The sequence below is a fragment of the Aspergillus niger genome (assembly GCF_000002855.4).
Source record: "Aspergillus niger supercontig An08".
NCBI classification, from domain to species: domain Eukaryota; kingdom Fungi; phylum Ascomycota; class Eurotiomycetes; order Eurotiales; family Aspergillaceae; genus Aspergillus; species Aspergillus niger.
Window position 1 is genome coordinate 560,573 of NT_166524.1, and position 26,551 is coordinate 587,123.

At 50.9% G+C, this 26,551-nt stretch overlaps 10 protein-coding genes across 10 annotated transcripts; 5 read left to right on the top strand and 5 right to left on the bottom strand.

Annotated features, from left to right (window-relative positions):
* Positions 1 to 710: 710 nt before the first annotated feature.
* On the top strand, positions 711 to 3,442 carry An08g02400 (uncharacterized protein; the record flags this gene model as incomplete). Its single annotated transcript, XM_001392319.1, has 3 exons — positions 711 to 1,451; positions 1,524 to 2,949; positions 3,003 to 3,442. 3 exons carry the CDS (start codon positions 711 to 713, stop codon positions 3,440 to 3,442), a joined length of 2,607 nt encoding a protein of 868 aa, XP_001392356.1.
* A 1,212-nt stretch (positions 3,443 to 4,654) lies between these two features.
* On the top strand, positions 4,655 to 6,291 carry An08g02410 (uncharacterized protein; the record flags this gene model as incomplete). The annotated part of the gene is made up of 4 exons (XM_001392320.3): positions 4,655 to 4,661; positions 4,980 to 5,006; positions 5,208 to 5,361; positions 5,424 to 6,291. The coding sequence occupies 4 exons, from the start codon at positions 4,655 to 4,657 to the stop codon at positions 6,289 to 6,291; spliced, it is 1,056 nt and encodes a 351-aa protein (XP_001392357.3).
* A 1,217-nt stretch (positions 6,292 to 7,508) lies between these two features.
* On the bottom strand, positions 7,509 to 10,088 carry An08g02420 (hypothetical protein; the record flags this gene model as incomplete). The annotated part of the gene is made up of 7 exons (XM_059748883.1): positions 7,509 to 7,618; positions 7,674 to 7,863; positions 7,916 to 8,305; positions 8,362 to 8,729; positions 8,782 to 8,893; positions 8,951 to 9,474; positions 9,584 to 10,088. The coding sequence occupies 7 exons, from the start codon at positions 10,086 to 10,088 to the stop codon at positions 7,509 to 7,511; spliced, it is 2,199 nt and encodes a 732-aa protein (XP_059603907.1).
* A 669-nt stretch (positions 10,089 to 10,757) lies between these two features.
* An08g02430 (hypothetical protein) lies at positions 10,758 to 12,432 on the top strand (the record flags this gene model as incomplete). Its single annotated transcript, XM_059748884.1, has 4 exons — positions 10,758 to 10,800; positions 11,214 to 11,296; positions 11,724 to 12,215; positions 12,361 to 12,432. 4 exons carry the CDS (start codon positions 10,758 to 10,760, stop codon positions 12,430 to 12,432), a joined length of 690 nt encoding a protein of 229 aa, XP_059603908.1.
* Positions 12,433 to 13,178: 746 nt separating this feature from the next.
* Positions 13,179 to 15,473, bottom strand: An08g02440 (uncharacterized protein; the record flags this gene model as incomplete). Its single annotated transcript, XM_059748885.1, has 3 exons — positions 13,179 to 14,357; positions 14,412 to 14,986; positions 15,110 to 15,473. 3 exons carry the CDS (start codon positions 15,471 to 15,473, stop codon positions 13,179 to 13,181), a joined length of 2,118 nt encoding a protein of 705 aa, XP_059603909.1.
* A 381-nt stretch (positions 15,474 to 15,854) lies between these two features.
* An08g02450 (uncharacterized protein) lies at positions 15,855 to 17,055 on the top strand (the record flags this gene model as incomplete). Its single annotated transcript, XM_001392324.1, has 2 exons — positions 15,855 to 16,288; positions 16,362 to 17,055. 2 exons carry the CDS (start codon positions 15,855 to 15,857, stop codon positions 17,053 to 17,055), a joined length of 1,128 nt encoding a protein of 375 aa, XP_001392361.1.
* A 322-nt stretch (positions 17,056 to 17,377) lies between these two features.
* On the bottom strand, positions 17,378 to 18,209 carry An08g02460 (uncharacterized protein; the record flags this gene model as incomplete). Its single annotated transcript, XM_001392325.3, has 3 exons — positions 17,378 to 17,881; positions 17,966 to 18,079; positions 18,144 to 18,209. 3 exons carry the CDS (start codon positions 18,207 to 18,209, stop codon positions 17,378 to 17,380), a joined length of 684 nt encoding a protein of 227 aa, XP_001392362.1.
* A 516-nt stretch (positions 18,210 to 18,725) lies between these two features.
* Positions 18,726 to 19,652, top strand: An08g02470 (60S ribosomal protein uL29; the record flags this gene model as incomplete). The annotated part of the gene is made up of 4 exons (XM_059748887.1): positions 18,726 to 18,728; positions 18,825 to 18,955; positions 19,340 to 19,565; positions 19,647 to 19,652. 4 exons carry the CDS (start codon positions 18,726 to 18,728, stop codon positions 19,650 to 19,652), a joined length of 366 nt encoding a protein of 121 aa, XP_059603910.1.
* Positions 19,653 to 20,239: 587 nt separating this feature from the next.
* An08g02480 (uncharacterized protein) lies at positions 20,240 to 23,462 on the bottom strand (the record flags this gene model as incomplete). Its single annotated transcript, XM_059748888.1, has 8 exons — positions 20,240 to 20,955; positions 21,195 to 21,461; positions 21,687 to 21,812; positions 21,863 to 22,085; positions 22,139 to 22,555; positions 22,589 to 22,858; positions 22,908 to 23,250; positions 23,317 to 23,462. 8 exons carry the CDS (start codon positions 23,460 to 23,462, stop codon positions 20,240 to 20,242), a joined length of 2,508 nt encoding a protein of 835 aa, XP_059603911.1.
* Positions 23,463 to 24,068: 606 nt separating this feature from the next.
* On the bottom strand, positions 24,069 to 26,405 carry An08g02490 (hypothetical protein; the record flags this gene model as incomplete). Its single annotated transcript, XM_059748889.1, has 7 exons — positions 24,069 to 24,192; positions 24,728 to 24,947; positions 25,162 to 25,248; positions 25,331 to 25,572; positions 25,747 to 25,788; positions 25,877 to 26,006; positions 26,108 to 26,405. 7 exons carry the CDS (start codon positions 26,403 to 26,405, stop codon positions 24,069 to 24,071), a joined length of 1,143 nt encoding a protein of 380 aa, XP_059603912.1.
* Between the last annotated feature and the right edge of the window lie 146 nt (positions 26,406 to 26,551).

The window sequence follows — 26,551 nt, forward strand, 5'->3', positions numbered from 1 at the left end:
AAAAAAAAAAAAAAAAAAAAAAAAAAAAAAAAAAAAAAAAAAAAAAAAAAAAAAAAAAAAAAAAAAAAAAAACTAGGGACCAGAATAATTATGGCAGTGGAAATTTCCCCAAACCCAGATTGGAATTGGCCCCCCCCCGAAACACTTTCTTTGGTGTTGGACTGAACTGAACTGAACTGGTTGCATTCGTGGACTGGCAATTTGACTCCTCTTACTTTCTGATCGCGTCCTTGCTGCCTTTCTTTTCATCCCAAATCTTATTCCCTCCTTTCGGTTTCCTTTTCCTTCTTTTTTTTTGCTTCTTTCCGTCTTCGATGCTTTTAATAGTTAATGCTTAATTCTAATTTGTTTTTTTTTCCTAATTCCTAATCGAGTCCTCGCTGACCTCGCTGCCACCGCCCTCCACATTCGCTGATTCGACCAGGGTGTGCCCAATCTCATCTGTCTCAGATTGACTTTGCGATTGCATCTCTGCATCTCGAGCAGCAGATTTCCTCTTGCAGATATTACCACACTGACCTTCATCCCTTCAATCCTGGTCCTACCTGCAGGCCCAGACCTCTCCAGCTGAACCAGACGAGCCTTCATCCCCTCCCCTGGTTGCAGATGGCCTGGGTCTGAGCGCCATTCCTGTCGTGTGCGCTGGGATTCACTCTTTTGTTTTCTCATTAGATACACGGGCCTCAACAGCTAGACAGCACGGTATAAGCATGCTGTCCGCCGAGGATGCTGGACACTCTTCTCGTCCACCACCTCCTCCGATCCCCCCATCGCCGACCCTATCGAATCCCGATATGATCTTACCTTTCGACCCCAACGAGCGCGAGTCCTCCACCCCGTCCCCGCCATTCAACCTCCCCTCTTTGTCCAATCTTCAGTCCTTCTACGAGAACCGGACGGCACCCGATGATTTTGAGGACCAGGCTCGAGGCGTCGGTTCCGCCGGTATTGCTCTCTCATACGGCAGTCGGCCTCAGAAAACGGGATTCTCGCGTCGCATGTGGCCAAATGAAGTTCAGGATCCTAGTCGTCGGTTGTCGGACATCGGGGAGGAAGATAGTGTCTCGTCGTCGCCGGCGCACATGAGAACACTCCCATTTCTGTCTCAGGCGGGTCGGATGACGGGTTCGCCTGTTTCGCAACGCGAGACGGCTGAGGCGGAGGCTAGGGAAATGGCGGCGTGGAGCAGCTCGTCTAGCTCGACAATTAGTGGTGCTAGCGACTCGTCGCAGGATGCCGCTAAGGACCGCCAGAAAAGTCGCGGTACGGTGCAAAATCCTCACCAAGTCCCTGAAGGTGTACGTTCTGCGATTGACAGTCTGGAAGGAAATGGTTCGACTCCAAGTCTAATGGCGACCACGGAGAAAGGCGGATCTGGGGTGGAGCTGTCGTCGGCTGTTTTGAGCACCGAGGCGGAGAGAATTCTGGAGAATGCGAAGAAGCGCCTCACGGTATGCTGCCAACCTGTCTCGGGTGCGCTTATGAAATCTTGACTAGTGACTAACTGTTGCACTGGTATGCAGCTCATGGAGGGCAATCTAAGCCGAGCCCGTACGTCAATGCGCGCGTCCCCGTCGCTGTCGGCATCACCCACGCCATCCGTGGGTCACCAACCCCTGGGACTGGGTCAGCCAGTTGGTGGCTTGTACCAATCCATCTCCCGGGCCGACCGCAGAGGCTCAGCTAATCGATCACGCGCAACCTATACATCGTCCCAGGATGCGATCAATAACAACGGTCATTCCCGTGTTCACAGCGAAACCAACCTACCTTCTGCGGCGCAATCGAGTTTGCCCGCCGTTGAGCGCAATCTCTCCCGGTCGGTGAGCGCTCTCGGCTCGACCACGGCCCCTAACCCTCATCATGACGAGCGAAGCTTCCGGTATGATCCAACGCGTGCGTATCTCACCCATCGTGCGTCCGTATCATCGATGCAGAGGCCACAAATCCGTTCCTCGCCCCCAGTGTCCAATCCGCGAGCCGCCTCTGATTCACCGAAAGGGTTGGGCATTTCCGAGGAAGCAATCGAGGACGAGTCTTCCGAGACTATAAACGGACCCAATTCGGTCCAGCCAACTTACGACCCTCCCTCTCGATCTCAGTCTCAGCTGCAGGTGCGGGATCTCCAAGATCAGATGAAGGGCCTTCATATCAAGATATCTAGCCTAAAGGTCAGAGCCCAGGAGGATAATCTGCGTCGACGCAGCATGCAAAGTTTGCGGACTCCGAGCCCTCTTTCCGCAGCGGACCAATGGGCACCCAGTGCAGCGGAGGTGAAAGAACGTCGGACCAATGCTAACCCTAGTACTGGGAACGGGCGGGCTGCTGGTTATGTCCAAGATAGCCAGCACCGCAGTGACTATGGAAGTGCAAGATATGAGCCCGAGGCTGGTGTCTCCCGTCAGACAAGTCTGAAAAAACGAGATCCGCCTTTTACTCAGGCATCACATGCCGACCCGACCTATGGGGCCTACGAGTCTAGGGAGGACGACGATGATGGACAATCTGTGGCTGGAACGCTCTATGAGGACGCGGAAGAGGGTGAATATTACATAAATGGCGCCGATGACGCATTGGACCGCCGGGCATTGAACGAGATTTTGCGCGAGCCCCTGGATGATGAGTTTGATGATTCGTTGGAGGCTTTCCCAGCGGCTCCACAAAGTTTGGAGGATACACCGCACGAGGAGCGAGAGGACGCTTTCGACTACGAGCATTTCATCCTACATAGTGCTCTGGGCAACTACACGCAGGCTCGCTTGCGACGTGAGAGCAACGTTTCAACATCGTCAGTCGAAACGACGCGACCGATCGACCACCGTTCCGCGCGCCATTCTCGCGCAAACAGTACCACCTCCCTGTCCACCGTGGCGTCGTTTGCTACGGCTACTGAAGGGGATCGCGATGATCTTGAGAGTGTCCTGTATTGGGACCGGAAGTTCAATGATGGTAAGAATTCTAGAAAAACATCCCACAAGGCGTGGATAACTAATTGGCACTAGAACTGCGCAACAACCATCCCTCAGATGTGGATGACTCCAATGGCACTGATTATGCGGACGCCGAAGGAACCCCCCGGGCCATTCGCAGACAGCCCAGTCGCCGGGACAAATCTAGCCTTTATCCTGAGGCTACCTTTCCTCCGCGAAGGTCAGATTCTGCAACCACCGGATCTACCACGCCGACATCCTTGGTGTCATCTCTCGTGTCCACCGTGCGCGCAGCATCCAGTCCTCACCCGAGTGCCACTGCGAAGGGGAACATGGGCTTGAACGATGATGACACTCATCTCTTAGAGCGGCTGTTCCAGAGTCTGGGCAATGTTTGCTTGGAGCTGCAGAACATCACGACGTCCGAGAACCCGGACCCGAAACAAGTGCGATTACTGAGACGGCGTCTGGATGCGGCGCGACGCGTCTTAGATGGAGAGCTTGATACGTAGATGTACATAGTCCTACGTCTCGAGGGGGAAATGAGACTGCCGGGGCTATTCGTGCTTTTGGCGTTTATTGATGAGGCAGTCCGGGCGAAAGCCTTTGCTATGATACCCTGACGTTCGATTTTAGCCATTGCATGCATACACTTATTGGATTTGCATATACTACACACTAGCTTTTCTATCATACAAAACGACATCTGCCATTTGGTGCCACAAGTAAAAGAGAAGATGGGGCGAGTCACCACAGTTGACTTTCTTTCCGAATCGGGAAAGTGGAGGCCACGATAAGGGGCTTCCCGATAAGGCAGTCCCCCGCCCCCGCGCACGTGTTTGCGATGCGACGCGCCGCGCGAAAGTCCGTCGCATCGACGCAGTAGTCGGTAGTATCATTCTTACCTCTTCCCTTCAGGGCATACGCTGCATCGTGCTCCCGGACCTCTCAATCCTCAGTGGGGCTTCAATCCAATTTAGCTATCATCTTGGCTCGATCTGGTGCGTTCAACCTGCATGATGGCTCCTAAATATAGGCTTACCCCTGGCACAGAACGGGTACCAAAACCGGCTCATCCACCAGCAAAATTAGATTATTCTCAGCAAGGTGATAAGAAAAGTCACTGAATAGTCACAATCCAATTTTCGAAAAAGCCACTATTGGACACCGCACATCCTGTGACGGGAAAAGCAACTCTGCAAGTCTAGATCGAAACTGTCTCCAAGACCGACTTAGCAAGCGTACGCCAACCGGGGATACTGGTGCTAGATCCAATCTACGCGGATAACAGATCCGAGAACCAGCAAGGAAACATAGTGACGATGCCACCCCCGTCGAGGCGTCTTCTTATCTTCCAGGAGGCGCGGAATCCGCAAAGTCCATCCGAGATTGTGTACCTGCCCGTCAATAAACTGGGTCTGCCGATTTGCGGAGATGGACCGGAATTGCCTTCCATGTTGGAGCTGCCGTTGCGGATTTTGAGGGCGTTCACGGATATATTCAACCAGCCGAAGTATAAGGGGTGGTGAGTCATGGTTCTTCTGTATATGATTTCGTTTTTCTTTATGGCTGTGTTCAAGGGTAATGCTAACGATCAGTTTGATGTAGGGCGCTGGTAGGTGCTGGGCCGTACCACGATACTTCTGTAGAAGGGAAGTATTATGCTGTGGTGCTCGAGCAGGTTCAGGAGGTCACGGCTGCCTAATGCGTGATGATGATGTATGATGGATGGTATGCTTTTTCATGTTGTATGATCATGATGATGTGATGCCTCTTGCCCGCTTCATTTAGTCGTTCTTTCCTTTCTTTTCTTCTTCTTTACTCTTTTACTCTCTTCTCATAGATGTGGGCGGATTTGTGCTGCTTCTTGATTCCCATTCTTTTTGTATCAACTGTGGCTGTACCAGTGGTTCATTTTCTCATCTACTCATTTTTATTTTGAGATACGCTGAAGATTCTACCTTTACTCTCTACCTGCACTGCCTGACCTTCTGTGGTTCCTAACGCTACAGGACTGAGGAGACAGCCAATAACAAGAAAAGCCAAAAGATTACGTGAAGTGCCTCGCATACTACAGTAAGTCTGCTCATTGACCTTGCATTCAGCCTCACATGAACGATACGGTTGCGCTCAGATTCTAATCCCTTTTAGCTCCTTCATCTTATTGTTACGGCGAACACCACCAAATCCAATGGTCGGATATTCTCTCCAGCAATTCCAGCTACGTATATCCTGACACTCACTAGGCGCCCAAGTTACTATTTCTTTTCGAAAAAGACAATGACCGTTATTGGCTGTCGGATGCTACGGGTCTCCCGATAGCAGATGGTTGTCCTCTACTTGATCTGAAAGACAAGGAACTAGTCTATGAGACAGAGCTGCTGATTATGGTACCTAGTGCCATGGAAGCGAAGCTGGTGCCCGCGAATTAGTAAGTTGTACTTCGCCTACGAACCGGTAGCGTGGAGTGAGACCCTTGCTGACAAGCCACAGCAACTACCTCGCTAGCTATAAGATAGCTGAAACCTACTACGTGTTGCTTGAGGAACGCATTGATGGAGGATTTACGGCTATATCGCCCTCATCTAACTCAGCGACTCTCGGGGATGGTGATTCCGCAAAGTCTGACGATGAAACGCCCACGACACGCCGTCCGCCAACCTATAGTCTCTCGGATGGTGAGGATAACGATTGTACCGATAGTGACATCGTGAATCCTTCTCAAAGCACAACCGTCCCCAGTGCTTCTAGCCATGACGGTATCTTAACTCCCTCTCAAAGCACCGCCACCACTAGAGCTTTCAGCCCTGCCGACGTCGACAGGAGTGATGATCCCAAGCGAGACGGGGTTAAAATTAGTGAATCTGACGGCCTGTCACCAGCCAACAAAACAGTCCCCAGTACTAAGAAATCTTACAAAACCCCCGAGATTGCTAGTGACTACGGCTCCGATACCGACGGCGACCCTATAGATAGTGGCCGCAGACGCCGCCAACCAATCATAACAGAAGTGCCACCACGTGAGCCCCCTTCCCAGCCTGCGACCGATTTTTTCTCGGGAATGGCTAGTACAGACTACACCTGGGGAGGAATAGACGCTTCCGGTTGTAATATCGAATTCGTTCCCGACCAGGAGTCTCGTTCAAATCCTATCCGGGTTGGCCTTGGACCGGAGATTCCAAGCGGATCAGACCCCCAATCCAAGACCAATCATTTTACCCCATCAACGACTCGCAAGCCTCTCCCTTATCCTCCGGCAAATAATGGCCTGCCTACTTCGCGTGCTACTCCTTATTACACCAAGTGGGGTTGGTATCAGCCCCCCGCATATGGGCCAACCAATCCCTTTGGACCCCAATGACCCTATTAAAGTATCAGATGTAGACCACTAAAATGGACGAGAAGCCTCAGTGATATGGCTACACTGGCGCGGGTACTCTCAGAAGGGTATTTTTCTTTGGGGTCATTCTTTAGTGTTACGCCGCTCACCAAATCCCTCTCACTCCCCTTTTCTCTTTCTTCTGATAGTGATGTCCCGGGACTTTGGTAGATACGGCAAGTTAGCTAGAAGGCGTTGTTCGCTTTTGTATTGGTTGTGATCTGCCTTGTTATTCCTAATTTGGCAATTGAATGACGAGTCGCGAGCCATAAAGATATGCTGAGTTCTAGGAATTGTGCTGGTATACACTTGTTTGTTTGTATGATAACAGTAGATAACACCTCGACCCAAGGCATGAAGAGTAGGTAGTCTCAAGAGTTGTCAGTAGCAAAGATATCGCGCTACTACAGGGCACTGCTATGTGAAGATTTTATTGTGCTGTACAATGGACTTCCAGTGTAGGACAGACATAGCAAGATAGTATATCAATTGGAGTTCATTGCCTGCTACAAAAAACAGTAGTCTTTAGTAGGAGGGAAAGTACTCGTTTGGAGATAGGGATTACTACTAGTTTGTACTAGGCCACTACTTACTTGAGAGAGAGAAAAGATATATGAACATGAAATGAATACTACAGGTCTATAGTAGTAATGTTAGGCTCAGATAAGGATAGCTAAGTTGTCAAATGTGGTAGCATTAGACGAACCAGGACATGGTTATCAGAATGAAAAAATCTGTAGATTATCTACGGAGAGGATCAAGACGGGAAGGGAGTCCATCTAAATAAAATGTGTGTGTGTGCCTCAGGCGTGAATCAAACACAGGTATGGATTTCGTTCGGTACATTACTACAGGGGGGTTAAATTTTAAGAGAAAACACATAATCGCTGCATTCATTCTCCGTCCATCCATCCGTCCGTCGTCTTCCTGCCGTTCCTTTTGCTTCCTCGCATGCCCGTGCCAATGCCCACACTCACGCCCTCCCATCTACACCATATACGAGAGCCAACAGGTCAATCATAGACATGTGATAGTGCAGAGGAATAAGAAAAGAGAAGCCTGCTTGATTCGAGGTTTGTTGGTTGTTAATGTTGTTGTTGTTGTCATCATCAAAGTCGTTTACTTTGTTTTTATTGTGCTTTCTTTCTGTATTTCGTCAACTGGTACTAGAAGATACTAGCAGACGCAGCAAGGCAGAATTAGGTGTAGACGTTCGTAGGGGGGAGGAGCTTGGCTCCGTAGCGAAGGTCGAGGGAGCGGGAGTCAGTAGGATCAAAGACAGTGGCTTGACGTTGCTCGAGGAAGAGAGCTATTCGTAGTTAGCACCGATCTATCTGAGATTCGAGGCCTAATGAGGTACGTACGAGTCACTTTGATCATGTCAAACCAGCGAGCTGCGTTCTCGTCACTACCATCCACGGCCTTTAGAATGCCGGTATCTGGTCGAGGAGTAGCTTTTGGTGGAAGGCTACGCATCTTCAGCAACATGTGCAGAATGTCGGAGAAGCGATCGCCTTGATTGGCGTAGTAAGGTGGGCGCTTGTCCAAGGGCCACTGTGGAACGAGTTAGTATACAGACCGCTTTGGAGTATGGCGGTGAGCTTACCCGCTGAGCAAAGTTCTCATCGTCCCAGGACCGGAATAGCCAGCACGTCCGCTCCACGCAGTTCAATAAGATAAGCGCAACCAAGAAGGTCTCGAACCAGCCGCTCTGCTGGCGCTGAAGCAGTCGGCGCTCGAGATCATTCATGACCGACTTGCTCAACTGAGACGCGCGTTTCTCGGTTGCGGCCCGCAGCTGGCTGCATAGGAGTTCATATGACTCGCTGTTGGTGACACTATCAATGGGTGTGCGGCCGTCGTCTGATGGCTGTGCAAGAGAATGCATCGACGTGGGAGGGAGAGTCGGGTTGCAGAATGTCTTCCACTGCAATTCTCCATCGGCGAGAATGTGAGTGGCAATCCACAGTTCCAGCACCCGTTCGAGCAACACATCCTGAAAAGAAGTCAACCAACGCTGCTAACTTTTTGAAGATAGAGCAAGGAACATACCTTCTTCTGCTGGCTTAGCTCTGCTGCAAGCAACAGAGTCGGTCTCATGAAGTCCGAGGTCTCCCGCTCGTAGAAGAACGGCGCAGTCTTCTTAATGTACATCTCAATCTTCCCAGGAAGATCATCTGCATCACTGTCCAGCAGATACAACTCATGGAGGGGCCCCTGGAACTGTGAATCATCCCCGAGAGCCTGAAGCTGAGGGTCAAGCGTCGACGCGGATGCCTTATGGCCCTGGAGTCCACTGAAGGTAACGTAGACCATGCTCTCCTCGAAGTGGGTAACCTCAATACGTCCAGCGTAGTGTTCGAATTTGATTTGATTGCGGATACCGCTCACATCGTGGTAGGCAAGAGTAGCGTGCAAATCTGCAATGGTTAGTCCATGTGTGACAACCACCACCAAGGCCAAGCTACATACTTGCATTGTACAGCTCGAATTCTTCGGCAATGCGCGTGCGAATGCACGGGTGCTTCCACAAGCGGGCGCTCTCGACACTGGCGCAGGTGGTACACGGGCTATCACCGGAGCACTAGAGGCAGGGGACTTGTCAGAGGCAATATTCAAGACTAGAGGGCATCCAACCTACAGGCTTCTTCAGCATGCGACAACGGATACATGCACCCCGCTTGCGAACTTCCTGGACCTCTCGGCGTCGGGCGGCGGAGAAGCGACCGCGCACTTTCGGCTTAGTAGGCTTGGTAGAATTGCCAAATTCGTTCACGAAGCCCTTGGCCTGAGAATTGGGGTTCATAGCAATAGGACGGGGGAAGGAAGCAGCGCGCTGGGTGGCTGCAGTGAGGGTGGGATCATGTTCTTGGAGGCTGTCGAAGAGAAGCTGCTCCTGGGTGGACAGCTGCTGGTTCCACGAGGGACTCATCTTAGGCATACCGTCGGTAAGACCAGCGCCCGCATCGTGATCCATTGGGAGACCGTGGGGCACCATCTCACTAGCGGAAGCAGCAATCATGGACAGTTGCGACTGGCGCGCATTGGAGGTGGGGTCCGGGGTCAACGAAACGTCTGGCAACGGGGGGGATGCGGCTTGCGGCTGATCTTGAGAGGAACTAGGCAGGGAAGGTACAGAAGAAGCGTTGGAACCTTGAGGAGTGCCTGAGAGATTATATGCGTTAGCGCGCCGCAAATGGACAAAGGGAGCGGGATGAGTGAATGAAGCTCTGGCAAGGAGAGGGAGTGAAGGTCACAACCTGGACAGACATACCTGGAGCGTTGGTCGCATCTTCTTCAATCTGCTCCGGCTGTGTAGGATGACCTTGAAAGCCTTCAGCCTCGAGAGCCGGGTCGACGACCACGGTCTTTCCCCCGACTGTCACCGACTGAGTGTATGCAGGACCGCCCCGTTTCGTCTGGTCGGACGCACCGACCTGGCGCGATGCCTCGGCCAAAACATTGAGACCATCGAAATTTTGGCGTGTAGTGAAGGGCAGGTCCACCGACTTGCCCTTACTTTGCCCTGTCACATCCTTGTTCTGGTCGCCATCGGCGAGATCGGGAAGTTCGTGGAGTCGCAACAAGACGCGTTGCCGATCGCGCAACGGGATGGCTTGACACTTCTTCACGAGATGGTTGGTCAAACTGTCGATGCGACCCTTGGGGAATTTCTCGCCGCAAGCTTTGCACGTGTGTTGGTAGCGATTACTGGCGTCCTCGAGTTTCTGGCCTCGAATGAAGAACTCGAGGATGAGTTGGTTCGGTTTGCGACCCATTGAGAGGGAAAGTGTGTGGCCGGGCGGGCACTCGGCAAGGAGGGACCGGGATTAACACAATAAAATGGGGGGATGACTCGAGCAAAGACTGCGCGTGTAAAGGCACTAAAGATATTGTAAGCGACAGATCTATCGATTCAAAAAGGCACAGCGCGCACGCCGGAGCCGTGAGACAGTGACGCACACAGGGTCTCGAGAAGACGAGGGGTGAGAGAAACGGATGGCAAAATAGCAGCTTGGCCACAACACCGACCGGCAGAACCCACCACGCCGTTCGGAAGGTGCCGCACAAGGTTTGGAAAGATGAGGATTGATGGGCTAACGTTAACTGAATGATCCAGGGGAGGAATAGTGCAGAACTGCACGCAATGATAGAGACTAGAATGAGGCAGCGCACCAGAGGGAGTGGGATGAAGGGGAAATCTGGAGCAAGCAGCGGCAAAACCACGACTTTTCTACGGGCGGTCTGTCACTGGCCGCCTGCACCGTCACGGGTTTCGGTTGAGATGCGCCTCACCGCATGAAAGGCGGTGATGAGATCGGTGACTGGTGTTGACTAACTATCGATTCAGGTTCATCATCCGTGGATTCATTACATTTTACTATTCTAACAAAAAATGAACAATTGTCTAAAGGCCGCGGACATGTCAGCTCCGTTCTGGCGCGGCGATGGTCTATGGTATATACAGCATGATGATGTGCACCTTCAGCGGTGTGGCAGGGCTCTCAGCCTATAAAGTGGACATGATCAGCCAGGCTGCATCGGCTCTTGTGATACTCGACTTTTTTTCACTTTTGATACCTGTCGAAAGACATTAGCTGGAAATCTGTGGCCCCACTGTGAAACACTCCCTGACCGCTCTCTCTTTGATCGCTTCTTCGTATCATATCCATCTATCTTGACAACCATAACTAGCCAATTTTATATATTTTTTAGACCACAGTCTACACCAGACTTTAATTTTCTTCAGTACTAATCATCAGAGACAATGTGAACTGGTTAGAATTCTGATCACTCCCTATCTGGTGTTCCGCAAATATTCCATCACGCTCCTAGCTCTGTTTCCGTGTTAGGCATACTTCCATAGTTGCATGCAGCAGCCTGCAGCCTATCCTACTACTAAGCTGCCACCATCACAGATGAGCGATTTCTTCCCGATGGCATCTCCGCTACCGGAAAAGATGCAAAAAATGACTACATCGCTAAAGTAGAATTCTCTTACGCTCTGCACCATCACCTTTCCTATCATCATAGCAGGTGTCTCAGAGGCAGAGAAAAGGCATCTAGCAGCGACCACAGGATGGAGCTAACCAGCAACCAAATGAAGAAGGAAACATCCTTCAGTCGCTCCTACCCATTTCCTGCCAGAATTCTTGAGAGCATCAGTTATGGAGTCCTATCTCATAGCATCAGATCAATTACTCTGCAGACCGCCAGCTACATGCTCATACGAGGCTAAATGCCTACCCCTCGACCATTTCTCTTATCATCATTCGTGATTGATACGCATATCTTTGATATCAGCTAACATGATATTTTGGCACTCCTTGCCTACAGAGGTTCGGATTCTGGTCCTGGAAGCCTTAGTGCAGGATGATTGTAGCTTGGCTGGCTTCGCTACACTGTCATGACAGTGGCAGACGATCATTGAGCAGCACAACTTTGCCCGAATAAAGCTCACACTATCACACCTCGACGATTTTGCTTTGATGATTCAACGGAACCGGGCTCTCGTGCGTTACATATGGCTCTGTTTGGAACTCGAAGAGTATGATTGCATGCTTTGTGCGCCTTCTACTCGAGCGACGATGCAAATGGGATATAGAGATGATTGCCTAATCATCAAAGCATTTAGGGAGCGGTTTTCTACACTCAGCGCATGGAAACCTAATGGCAACTTACTACTTGATATCAGCATCCACTCTCCCAGTGACTCTGAACACCGGTTTGAGTATTTGACTCTTTTGCCCGATATTCCCTCCGACAAGTGTGACCGAAATATATGGGAAAACCAGTCAATGCTGGCCAAACTTGAGGCCCCCAGCACGGTTGGATTACTGGCCGTCAAGTTCGCATTCCGCCAAGTATGGGTATCGACAAGGCTTTCGAAGAGATCATGGGAGGAGGTCCGTTCGATAATGATGAACAGGAAAATGAATGGTGGCGCCACCTGCCATCAGTTTCAATAGTAACAAGCATACTTCTACGCCAGCAAACCCGCCGAAGATGGAAGCCGGGCGCGTTGGCGGAAATGTTTGCCCGTTTTCCAAGGCTGTAGGAGATTGTCTACGAACCTTGGAGGGAATGGGCACGTACTATGCAGGATCTAACGGCTGGCTGTGAGTGCTGCGACGTTAGTCCGTCTTCTGCGTGATAGTTGCTATATTGCTTGCCGCTGACTTTGAACCTACCAATCCTCGTCAAACAGGCCTTGATTTTGTCATTTTTCATAGTAATAATAAGCTTTATTCGTTCTGACCTGCATATTTACCCTCCAGGGGCATAAATCATCCCGGCTAATGGCTACTTCATCCGGGTTTTGAGTCCATCCTTCTATCATCCGGAGCTAACTAGAGGCTGATTTAGCCTAAGAAAGAGATTCATTTGCTAAGTCTCTGTACTGATCTTTGGCGCAAACCGAAGTAGATCTTCAGAATCCTCTATCAAAGCTTTAAAGAATAATGATAGTGATGGTGATCGTAACCGTGACCGCCTTTTCACCACCCTCCCCACTGTCATTCCTCCCGAACAATAAGCAGCAAACTTCCCCAAGAGAAATACAACCAGCAACGCGTGTGCCACATACATACACGAAGTAGTAGTTGCATTCCCCATTTCTCTACCTGTCAGACACACACCTGCTCCCTTTCCATCTCACCCTTAAACCTTCATCATCTCATTTCTTAATGCGGGAATTTTCAGGTCTCCTCGCGGCTGCCGCCCTACCTGCCCATCTGACGCACACCGAGAAGTCGGTCTGGCGGAATTCCCCCCAACCACAAAGCAACCTGCAAAGCAGAAACCTTCCCGACAACTCCGAGAAATATTATCTGTCACCCGTCAAGGCAGCCACCCAGACGCGTCCACCATCAGCAGATGCGATGCTCCGGAGGCCGCCAAGGCACACCCAGAATGTCAAAGATGCGGCGCTCATCATGCCCCTCGAGTAATCGGCCCTCATTGATTTTGACGCGCTGAGGGCCGCGTAGCACATCCGTGTAAAGACCTCGCTGATTGAGCCGCATGCCCTTCTTGCTTGCCAGTAGCCTCATGCTACGATTGAAGATGTCGTTGCCGGTGAAATAGATCAGTGCGGCTCCGATCTCTGCGTCAGGGACGAATAGGAGGTCGATACGTCGCCAGGGGCGGGTAATTCTATCTTCATCGTTGTCTGGTAAGGTACATGCACCGTGCCATTTGGACCCGTCTCGGGATGATGAGCTGGCCAGACTGGTCTGCAGGAAACCTTGCTTAAGGAGCTTCGGGACTACGGATCCCATCATGATGGTTCTGATGTGGTCGATCTCGGCGTCGGGCTTGGTAATTAGTAGGTCGATGTCGCCGCAGTCCGGGGCGCCGCGGCGATACGAGCCCGCGATGATGACTTGCATGTCTGGATCGGCCGTTTGGACTGCTTTTCGGACGATTTCGCCGTGGGCTTCGACTTCGGATCGAGGGATGCGTTGGGCGAAGTCGTCGTAGTGGTCTACGCCGATGCGCTGGTTGGGGGTCAAGTTGGCTTTGGATTTTAGGTCCTCGAGCGTTTTGTAGCCTTGGGCGAGCCATCTGGATGCTTGGTTGATGCCGACGCCGTAGATGCCCGTGAAGAGTTGGAGGACTTGGTCTTCAGGGGAGTTGTTGGCGTTTTCGAGACGGCGGAGGCGGTTGGTCAAGACGATTTCTTGGATTTTGTCGGCTAGGCGTTGTCCGATTCCCGGGATGGCTAGGGCTTGTGATTTGGTGGTGATTTTATGGGGTTGTCTTCGGAGAGCGCTGATGGCTTTGCGGTAGGCGAGGACTCGCCAGTGGTCGTTTGTTCGCGTGTAGTAGTCTAGCATTTGCTGGAGGATGGCTATGGTTTTGCTGTTTGGGTTCTCTGAGTTCGAGTTTGCATCGTGCTTCTGCATGCACGCGAACTTCTGTTGCCAGTCGTCTTTCTCGATAGTCTTCCGTTTCTTCTTCGCTGGCCCGGCGTCTGATGAGTCGGAGGTCTCGTCGTCGGTTGTCTCGGCTGCTGCTGCCTCGTCGGCTGAATCTGGCTCTAAGGGCTGGGTCATTTGTCAGTATAAGGCTTTGAGATTTATGTAGTGGGAGGAATTTACTAAGTCCTTCATGGCCTTGGCTTCCTCGATCAGATCATCCAAAGCATCGCGATCCCGGTCCGGTTCATGGGTGACCTGTTTATCTTCCGGATGTTCGTCAATCTCCGGTTCGGACAGCTCAGTGTCAGTCTCGTCATCGGTGCTCTGTGTATCAATGTAACCGCGTCTCGCTTTCACTGGCTTTATCGGCAACGACCCGATTGACGAGGGCTCGCGCGCAGGCGAGGATTCTTTGGCCTCCCTAGGATCAGGTGCACCACGGACCCGAAAGCGAGTTTGAGTCGCGTCCAGAATAGTGCGGGCCCCAATACATAAGAGAGGATAATTACAGTCCACGAGAGCAACGTTTTCCTTCAGGGACATTAGTATCAGACTAGACAAAGCATGAGTTCCTAGACCTACTGGAATGGGCTTATTCTTGAAATGTCTCATGACATTCTCATACGTGAGCCACCTGTCTACAACGACATGAGTGATAGTGTCATTCCATTCCATTGCTCGCGAGGCACCGTACTCACGCGCACGCTGCATTTGGAGCCGTCGGAGGTCTGATGTGTCATTGTTGGGGATGTAGTCTAGTTCTCTGAATCAGTGTCACTGAACGCTTATAGGTACACAGCTGAAGATATAATACTAACATAAAACGAAGCCCCTGAGTATCTGCCGGTGTTCTGGAACTTCTATAGCCCTAAACACACGTCTCTTTCTTTTAGAGACGCCATCACCTGTAGTCTTGCCTTTCGGCGGCATCACGTCTGTTGATTTTGATCTAGTCACAGCTGGTGTTCGTGCTTGCTCAGACGTAGTATCAACTTCCTTTTCAATGCAGACCTCAGACCCACTTGCAGAAGCAAGTAAAGGCTCCGTAGAAGCTCTCACCAGCGGCGCTGGGGGAGCCTTTATATCTGAGGCCAGAGTGATCGAATCGGACGGAACGCATTCATAGCGCTTCCTTGACAGATGCACCAGACAACTGAATTCCTCATTTTCACCGTCACTGAGATATTCCAGCCGCTCTAATTCCCTGAAAAAGGCCTCCTTGTCCTTAACCACCGTCGCCATGGTATGGTGATGTGGAAGGTCCCGAGACTCAAGATCCGGCGAGCCATGAGTTCTTGCGTCACTGCTGCCTAGCAGGTAACAATGTCATCTAATCCACGGAAGCAGCCATGAATAAAAAGTTCATGCAGTCAGACAATCCACCGGACAGTCCCAGCATCGGAATATTCAAATCAATCCAGAGTGACACGAATCCCACCAGTGACGCGTGATGCTCAGTCACGAAAATGTCGCCAAGTCACGGGACCGCCAATTAAACTCGGCCTGGTCGGCGAGTGGATCTCGAGCAACAATTATCAGTGATAGTCCAGTGAAGAGAGTCTGCCGACATCTCAACCAACCAACCCACCCACCTCATTTACTTCCCCACCGATACCTCCAACAATGTGGAAGCGCACGGGGCTTCTAGCCTCATTAACTGAGCCAACGCTCCTCCAGAACACTCGTTGCCTAAGTTGCCAATTGCGCAATGCGGCCGCACTCCGGCCCCGAACCGCTGCGCTGCGTTACTACGCCAGCAAACCCGACACCAGCAGCGAAACCAAGCCGAAAACACCCTCCCCCATCGCATCCCTCGCAAACAAGACCAACAGAGTAGCCCAATTTCAAGCAAACTACTCCGCGACAGCATCCAAGGTCCCCTCCCCGACTAGCCAACCCGGCGATGACGACTTCATACCTCCGACGCTAGACCGACCTATCGGATCGGTAATCCCACCCAAGGAAGGACAGAACACGGGTGTCGATGACCGCTCTATACGACAGAGGAGAGATGATTTCGTGAACTACGAGAGACATCTTGAGCGGCGGAAGGAATTGTACGACCCCATTTATTTCCTAAGCCTATACTCCTTATACAATTTCTAATCAAGTCTCGATGATAAACTATAGAACCCGACAAGTCGCAAAGCCCTACTTCCGCGAATGGTCCAACATGCGCTACCACGAAGGCAAAACCTTCATGTCGAACCCCCGCCTCTTCAAGCGCGACAAGGCCCTCTACTTCCCCAACATGCACGGCATCACTCTCGCCTCGCCGAAAGAACCCCAGAACACGACGACTCTTTTCCGCGGCAAGATTACAATCGTGAACCTCTTCTCGAGCGTGTGGGCCGAGTCGCAGGTCGTTACCTTCACAGGCAAGGAGCAGAACCCCGGTCTGTGGGAGACGATTGCCGCGGAGGGAGACGGCATGGTGCAGAAGGTTGATATCAACTTGGAGGAGAATGCGTTGAAGGCCGGCCTGGTTAAGATGTTCATGTGGCGTATGCGGGCAAAGTTGCCGCAGGAGCAGCATGAACGGTACTTCCTGGTGCGGAAGGGATTGGATGATGGATTGAAGGAGAGTATTGGGATGTTGAACTCGAAGGTGGGGTATGTGTATTTGTTGGACGAGAACTGTCGCATTCGGTGGGCGGGCAGTGGGCCTGCTGAGAAGGAGGAGTGGGAGGCACTGAATAATGGGGTGCGCAAGTTGGTGCAGGAGAAGAAGGTCAGTTTGCAGTCGGAGATGCCGGCGCAGGAGTGGGATGCTGCGAGGGGTCAGGGTGAAGCTGTGAAGAAGCCTCGTGTTGTTATGCCCTAGATGGGTTTGGTGTGCCATGGCTGGACAGGTACGGGATCACCAGTTTATACTGGATTCTGGACTTTGTGTATGTACATACCAGGGTGTTTGCGTGAGTGTGAGTGAGAGTGGAATATGCTCCAAACACCACGGACACCAGGAAACAAATCTCCCCCCACCATTAATCTCTGTATAGTATAGACGCAACGACAGCGCATAGACAAAGGAAAGAATAGAAGAAAGAGACAAATCTCACTCCTCCAAACGCCCATCCCAAACCCACAATAGACAACGCAGACAACAAACACAGACACAACATGCTTTAAACAAAGTAAAGCAACCCTCACCTCAACCAAAGCAACATCAAAAAGCAAAACCCAATAAAAGCCCCCAAAATCAACGCATCCCGTCTCCTCTTAGACCCAATCTTCCCAATCAACGCATTCATGCCCGGCACTGAGTTCGCCGCGCCCACAATGCGTCGGTTGATACTAGCCAGCGTCTCACGCTGCAGACCGAAGTTCTCATTAATAGCGTAAGCCTGACTCAACACCCCATCAATCATATTATGGCTCTCATCAATCCGACCCCGCTCTTCAAGCATGTAATCTGCTTCTGCCTGACCCGGGTTCGAGTTGCGGTAGGCATCGATATCGGAGCGGACGTTGGAGAGGAGATTAGCGCGGTCGCGGGATTCGGCGATGGCAGATTTGAGACGCTGTAGTTCACGACGGTGGTCGTGGAGGACTTCGCGGTGGCGGGCGAGGTTGTTTTGTTTGAGGGCGGAGGAGGTGAGGGTTGCTTCGGAGTCGAGGAGGCGGGCGAGTTGGGAGATCAGAGAGTCGCGCTGGTGATTGATCCATTAGATTAGTTCATGTGATTGTGGTATTAGGATGGTAACTGTGATGGAATGGGCATAGTGGATGCGTACTCGTTCTAGGAGGTCTTTGAGCTGCGATTCGATCCGCTGTTCTTCATCCGAGGGTGTGGGTGGGAGCTTCGTTAACGAAGCATATTGAGAGTATGTGTGGAAGAGGTTCTCGGTCTATGATCATGTATACACATTGTTAGGATTTCCATTCCGTATGACAGGGAAGCGATGCTCGTACCTGAGTCTCGAGAGATCGGGCTTGCTGCCGGAGCTGAGCCCAGCCGGTACCGGTTGAGGTGGCCATGGATGATGGATTACGATAATATGAGGGTGTATATAGGTAGGTAGGTTGGTTGCGAGTGATGTGTGTGTGTGTGTAGAAAGCAGAAAGAGGTTGATCAACGACACCGATAACGACGATAAGTCTCCGGCAAGTCGGGAATATAGAATGAAGAGTGTAATGCTAGCTTCAGGACAAACCCCGTCATAACCAACGCAACATGATCCGACCGGCGGCACAGCAACAGCAACAACAACGACAGCAACAGCAGCAGCGACAGCAGCCTTAGTCTAACCCACTATCGCACGGCCAAGTCAGGGCGGCCGGGGCGGCGGACGGAGGCGGCGTCATGCCGGGGCGCGGCACTGCTAAACCCAAACCAACTGGCCACGGCACCAGCCACAATCACGTGCCCGCTTAAGCCGCCGCACACCCAGAAAAAATCAAACCCTAGTCCCACAACGAACATCCCAAATTGACCCGGTCCATCTTCAATCCTCACGTCGACAACCCGTACGATACGACACGAAGCCGCCCACCATGGTATGTTGAATGCGCCATGCTGCTATTCGCAGTTTTTGATTCTGCGTGAAAAAAGTGAAATGCTGACGGGAGTTTTTCTATTTGAAGTCGTCCAAGGTCAAGGCTGGTCAGCTCTGGGGAAAGAGCAAGGATGACCTCACCAAGCAGCTGGAGGAATTGAAGACCGAGCTGAGCCAGCTCCGTGTCCAGAAGATCGCTGGCGGTGCCTCCTCGAAGACCCACAGAATGTGCGTTTGAAAAGAATTCATCTGATTTTCTCCTGCGAACCCCTCATGTGTGTGCGTTGTGTGTGGTGTGTGAAGGATATGAGATTTGCACCTGTCGGATTGTGGATTACGGCGGGAGGAAGGAAACGACAACGACATTCGACAATTGGAAAAATGAGACGACGCATACCAGTCAAGAACAGAAATCCCGACAACCCATGAAATCGACCTACAATAAGGAAACGAGGGGTACACGACCGAACGACAACAAGATCCAAGCCGAGAAGAAACTTTCCGACAGGGCGCAAAATCCAAACATATCTACCACCTACATGAAAAAATGGGCACACATGCGCAGTGAACCAGGAACAAGAACAGGGATGCTGATATACCGTCTTTTAACAGCCACGACGTTCGCAAGTCGATCGCTCGCGTTCTGACCGTCATCAACGCCAACCAGCGCGCTCAGCTCCGCTTGTTCTACAAGAGCAAGAAGTACACTCCTCTTGACCTCCGCCCCAAGCTCACCCGTGCTCTCCGCCGCCGTCTCACCAAGCACGAGGCTACCCTGAAGACCGAGCGCAAGCGCAAGCAGGAGATCCACTTCCCCCAGCGGAAGTACGCTGTTAAGGTACGACCTGCCCAACATACCTGAATATATGACCCCGCGGGGGAAAATATGAAGGACATTGGCTAACTGAAATTGCAACAGGCTTAAATGCTTAAGACGGGGTCGTCTCTGGATCTGGATGGAGTTAACGGGAACGTCGTTTAATGATGACGGGTTGACCTAACCTTGCCGTGAGGGGGGTCGGATTCATCAAAACGGTTTCTTTTGAAAAAAGAAATCGATTATGTATCTTAGAAAAAAGAAGATGCAGATCGATGTTTTTAAATGAAGGCCTTGCTTGACATGACATGAGATAAAGATTCTTATTATTGGTATTGTGGTAGTTGCGGAGTACTGTGATCATCTTGTCTCCCTGGGTAGTGCTTTTGTTTTCCCCCGCTCTCGAGTAGTATAGTCTATCTTGTACGACTGTCCATATGCAACAATTATTATTCATTGGGTATGGTCTTTGAAGTCGACATACGTCCACATGTTATGAATGGGGTCAGTGTAATATCGGTCTTGTCTAATGCCCAGTCAATGATAGATGCAATCTTGACATCGTAATACTTGTCCATTCATGTTTGCATCTATATACGCTATTATACCACACGCCTGAAACGATTTTATCTTGACCACATGGTATCAACATAATTTCCCAAAGAAACTACCAACGACCGCCAGGGTCGAAATCCTTACTTCCCCACCTCGTTCAAGCCCGACTCGAGAGTCCACATTCCTCCACAAATGCACGATCGTAGATGACCCAGCTTGAATATCATGCGGAAGGCAAGGACTGAGCGTGGCGGATAAGTCCCCTCAGATACGTCGCAGCAGCGGACGCATCGCCGTCGAAGCACTCCCTGATTGTTCGGTTTCCCAAGCTGGGGTCCATTCGAGCCTTGTGCGATCGTCATCCGGATAGGCGTTTTCTTGATGATATCCACTTCTCGTGTGCGCCGATATAACTCCGAGCGCAGGTCGGACCCGAACCCAAGCCACGAGTAGTCGTGCATATAGATGGCCATGCGGTCGACCTCGGACTTGAGTCCCGGTACTGTTTGTCTCAGGATTGTTGAGACAGCTGCAACGAGAACAGGGGGAATGCGGGCGTTGACGAGTAATTCCTTTTCTGGCCCCGGACGTTCAGTGTCACCAAAACCTGCACCATGATAGGCGTGTCGTACGGCTGAATCGACAGCCGAAAGGAACTTTTCGTATACGTCGATGCGTGCAGGTGTGGCATCTAAAGCTTGGCAAATTTCTGCGTACTGTAGACGTGAGTCCCCGCCTAGAGATGCGTTGGTGTAGCCCGCGTGGATGCCACGCAGGCCACGGCAAATAAAGCGCAAGAAGGCACGGGACATGCTTGAGAGGAGAATGATGAGAGCTAGTGAATTTGTGGTTTTCACTACGGAGCGTTAGTACAGTTGATACTTTTCTTAAGTTTAGATTTGACCAACATTTTTGGCTGAAAGCTTCTTGATCAGCCGATACGCTTTCAAAATCATCGGCGAGGTCGAAGAGCTCGTTTAGTATATAGAGAGAAAAATCAAGTGCCCATCTGGTGTTTCCGAGCATCATACGCAAGACGTCTATAATACCCGTGCTGTTAGCAGCTTCCGTGACGGTCAATGTGGACTGACTAACCAGGATCATGTGGCTCTGCCTGAATCCCTTTGTTGTACTGAAAGAAAAATGGGTATAAAATGGCGGCGTGGCGAAGCTGAAGAATCGACCAAGAGACAGAAGAAGCAAAACTTCGTGGCTTGTACTTATCGGCAAATCCCAAGGCAGCTTGTATACTGAGGCACTTGGGGATGTAGGGGTGGTTCATCAGCTTTTCCTGCTCCACTGTGAAATTGCAGTTAATCGGCAGTGCGCGGTAAACTTCATTGATGAATGTGATTTGAGCATCTGGTAGCAAGCGTTAGAAGTGATAGTTCGATGGAAACTGAAGGCTGGTACCGACCCTGTGAGAGTTGCTGTATTAAAATTAAGAGGATATCGTCTGTGTTGACTTCACTTCCACATCCACGGCAAAAGGCTAACGTGAGTGATGCAATGGCTGCAGGAAATTTGTCTACCAAGTTCGAAGCTTATTAGCGTGTAAATCAGCTGGCAGGAAGGGAAAAAACACACTTTCATCGTAAAGACCGTTTTCGGCACCGTAAGAATGCTCCATAACCCTGAGGTGCGTCTGGCCGTCACTATCTAGCATGACTGCAGCGCATGCGCTCGGTGAGAAAGAGACATGTTGACCTTGACCTGTCAGAACATCGTTAGTCACAATTCAAATCGACAATTCGAGGCACTACAACCTGAGGCGTCTGGAGCATAGTGAAACCCTGCTTGAGCTAGGCCCGTCACCGTATTCGCATCATCAACACCATTGAACAATGCCATGGTTTTCGGGTCATAGAAAGACACGGAGCTATCATCGTAAGTGATGGCAACCACATTGCCGTACTCGATTTGGTCCACGGATATGACATATCGGTCAGAATAGATGTCTTCCAGTCGACGCAGCACAGGCCTAGGCTATTCAAATAGTCAGCGCGGTCTGTCTGAGGCATTGGTGGTCCTTCATCTACCTTTATCTGAGTACTGTTTCGTTTTGCAGCCATTTCATCAAACTTGGGGTGGAGGGTGAAAGCAGCAGTGTCCAGTTGCCATCGTACAATTACACTTGCCGGTCCTTGCGGGCCAGGATGATCCGGAGTAGCTTGGGGTGGTGTCGAGAAAACCGCAACAATCCATGGGTTCGCTGTGGTTCCAGCAGCGTTATCGGAGGCTGGGAGAATTATATCCAGGCGACTGAGAGTATATAATGGATTCGAGATCGACTGGTGCATCATGTCTGGTTCTTCTCCGTCATTCCGATGCATCCCAGGCACAGTACAGGACGTCTCCACCTTGGAGTGCGTGAATCGGAAGCTAGGAACTGGGAATTGGGGTGGCGTCTGCTTTGGCTGCTGTGCAGGGTCCCATTGAGGAGGGTTCCAGTTGATCTGCACCCGATAGAAGCGGATTTTCTGGCATACCGAGTAGGTAGCGACAAGAATGCCGTTCTGAGTTGCGACCAGAGCAGCATGTGACAGCAACCGATCTGAGTAGCTTGTGCTCTTCAAATCCACAGAGATGTCATCCCATCTGCCGTCCGGGTTCTGGTACAAGAGCTTCATGGACCCAGAGCGTGTGATGCATAGCAGTGCCGCTTTATTTGCAGGGTGAAATGGTCCTATTGGGCGGCGACGGAACGGCGAGTAAGCCCAGCGCCCCTGTACTTTGGCTGCTTGATAGAATGCATGCACCTAACAAAGTTTAGCATTGAGAGACAGATGTGGTTCGCAGATGACCTACAGATCTTTGTGTGTTCAGCCACATCATGCCAACAATTTGAGACCCGTCATCGGGAGAAAAAGCCGGCTGTCGAAGGCCATTGACACTGTTGAGGGCGAAAGGGATGTGATAGACGGAGACACGTCCAGTCACATCGACCACGGCCAGATCGGAGCCAGCTTCGTTCCAACTCAGGTGAGTGAGAGCATGCCCGCCGTGGGCTTCAGTAATTGGCATCAAGGGAGTCTCATCGCTGAGCACCCACTTGCCATCTGACGGTCGACATTGCAGATGGCGGACCTTCACTCTTAGGGAGTCTTGTGAAATGTAAGCAATACATCCCAATTTGGACCATGCAATCTTCCTTTGAAAATAGTTAGTACATATAGGCAAGCTAAGTTTCGCAACACCTTAGAAGACAGTAACTTACTGGCAACAGCCAAGCAGTCGCATCTCATCCAGACGCTGGGCAAGGCCTCTGGCAGGGGAAGCCGATGGTGGCAGGCCCAGCTCAAGGGAGGTGGGTTCCCCGAATAGATCGCCGACATTGATACTATCGTCCATCATCAAGGGCATTGTGGGGTGGGAAGCTCTAAATCAAATGGGGGTAGTAAAATGTCTTGGGAGGCCAGTGATCGCAAGACTCAGATATCATAGTTCGATACAATTGAACCTCGGCAGGCAATTGCGCAGGTAAAATGGGCGGGGTGTAGCCACCGAGGGGCACTGAATGATATGCAAAAGGCTTAGTTGATAGCAGACAGAACCCTCATGGCATTCAAACCCCGGATCCAGACGCTACCCTTTGGCCGGGAGGATGATCATGGGCTAAGTTGACTCTCCAAGATGATAGTTTCATTATTCGGGACTAGTGGTCAGGTGGAGCTCTCCGCGCCTCTTAGTCAGCGTCATGTGAGGTCATGTGCTGGGGTAACCAGGACAACCAATCACACCGGCCCCACCAGCCATGGGCGCAACGATATCGGCACAATCCATCTTTGGACTCTCTGCCAAAGGTAAAGGTTTTGACCACCTTGTGGCAGTTGCCATTCTAGCATCGGGTTTTGATATAAGTCAAAGGAAAGAGCTGCCAATGGGCCAAGTCTGTGCTAGGCGACCGTGCAGATATTCCTTATAGTTCCCGCCAATATACGTCAATCGTGAACCCTATCATTACTACCACTAGAACATTAGTAGTTGCTTGAGGTTTGCGGTCGGCTTAAAACCACGCGCTTGCTCGCTGATACCAGCTGTATCTGTACCCTTTCTACCACTGTCTGTTGTAACAGTGTCATACTTTCGTGGACTGGGAATTTCCGGAAGTAATAGTTAAAGAAACAGCCATCAAGGGGATTGTCAAGAAAACTGATTAGACGAGATACAGAAGGGCATAATGCGTTATGAGACCTTACTCCAGTTATACATATGAGCTATCTAATGCTATTCCCATCCGTTCGTGGGCCAAAAGACATGTCATCCTAGCAAATATCCATTGCATTGTTCAAGATGGAGAAGAAGACCGTTTAGAGAGCGGGGCTCAACCCGCCTCACTTGTCGAATCATCCACCTTCCCGCAAACAACGTCCGATCATCTCGGACGCATGATATATTGTTAAACCAAGCCGAAATTATAGCACATCTCTCTATAGCAGGGACTGTTTCCTAGGTTGCAGTCATAGTGCAGTCTCACGGTGGGTTTGCTAGCCACAGGATGAGCGCCTGATCGGATGGAGAAAGAAACACGAGGCCCGGCAGATGATGCGGGAGAACATAACCGACTCGACTCGGCCATACTTAAGAGCAAGGTCGCGACCAGCAACTACATCTCATATATTAATGACATCTGCATTCCATGTTCCCTCTTCATCTCGCAGAGAAGACAGCTAAACAGTAAGACAGGTGCGGGGAATGAAAGTCCGTGGAAGATCCGGCACTCTGAAAACCGGATCATGCCAGTTCTTGCTAGAACAGCGCCGCACTTTCCGACGACAAATGCCTCAAGCATATTTTTGGCCGGTAGTTTCATCGGATACCCCGCGCTTGTTCGTTCTTGGGTAATGTCTAGTCCAGTTTAATCACACAGATAACGTGCGAATCTCAATGCCATGGTAAAGGGAGCGATCAATCCAGTATGGGTTCACTACTTAATTATACGATGATTATATCACTGACTTTACTGGCAGACTATCAGCCCCGCAATTAGATGACGAGTATACGTAAGGTATCCCTGTGACCCTGATTGCTGATTATGAAATAAACGCTCAGCCTTCCCAACAATCGCAGCGTCTGACGGGACGGATTCGGAACGATAGTCGGAGACCGGTTAGTGCGAATGACGGTCGGGATATTGGATTCTGAATATCTACAGCCTAGCAGACTCGGGCTAGGCTAGGCATTATTCACTAAAAGTAAAAGTGATATTCGACATCTTTGATCAATCCGACAGCTCTCCAATGCGTGGGAAGGCGTCTTGATGATTGCCTCGCACGGGCAAGTATATGTTTGGGCTGTGGTTGGCCGGAGAATTGGGTGAAGCTTCCACAGCCAATGAAAGAAGCTCCCAGGCGGACAACCCCCTTTAGCGCGGTATGGGATCGGTAACGAGATTGGCAGCACAAAACCGAATTTGCAGGAGAAAAGAAACGAGGTTAACACCAAATGCACCCAAGGGCCAGCCCCCACCGGGCTGTCCATACACGGTTGTTACGGAAAATTCTCAATAGTCAGTGCAACCCCGTAACAATGTAACTGGCAATCAGAGAGGGTGTTAGTGGCATAGTAGCAGCATAGCAGCATAGCAGCATGTCCCAAGTTAGTACTAAGTTAGGTGTAGGAAGTAGAGCAATATCATCATTCCCACCGGCATTCATTCAACTTGATCAACACGCGATCAAATCTGCCCCTCTTGCTTCCAGACACATTCCTCTGAGCATACCACTTCGTTGCCCGAGTTTGTGTTTGCTGCAGGACCACCCTCTCTCTCCCTCTACCCCAAATCCCCCATTTCCCCATTAGCCCTCTTTGATGCAGAGCCTTCGTCGACTCTTCCCGAGCGATACCCGTGGGTCAAAATAAACACACTGCAAGCGAGAGGATCTGACCGGCCTGCCGTCGAACTGGCTGCAACACTCCCAAGCAGCAATAAGTCCGTCATTCTAGTCGTGTTGGCCTGCTAGTAGTAGCCCTTTTTTTCTCGCTCTCCCTCTCGATCCGTTTTCCACTTGACCTCACCACTTGCTGTCCTCGACCCAGACTTGCGCTGTCCCAGTCACGGGGCGGTTCCTCCTGTGCTGCCCATTCCTCCTCTTCTTCATCTGCCTCCATTGTCGTCGTCTTCTTCTCGTTCTTCTTCTTCCTCCTCTTCCACCCAACTCCCTTTTCGCTACCTCCGCCCGAAGTCAGGGAGCAAGACGTGAACGACAGGGGAAACAAAGAAGCAATATCTGTCCGAAATAAATCCCCCTTACCGTCATTCCCACTTGTCAATTGATGTTTTCCGTTTCTTTCCCGGTCCTCCATGGTTTTCTCTCGGGACGATATCTAGCTTTGATCCCCCCCAGCTTTCCGCGAACAGCGAGCTCTCCTTGAATCCTTTTTCTCCCACCCTCGAATTCAATTTTTCCTTCCCCCGATCTCTTTGTGCTCGCTGTTCGCTTCGTCACCGC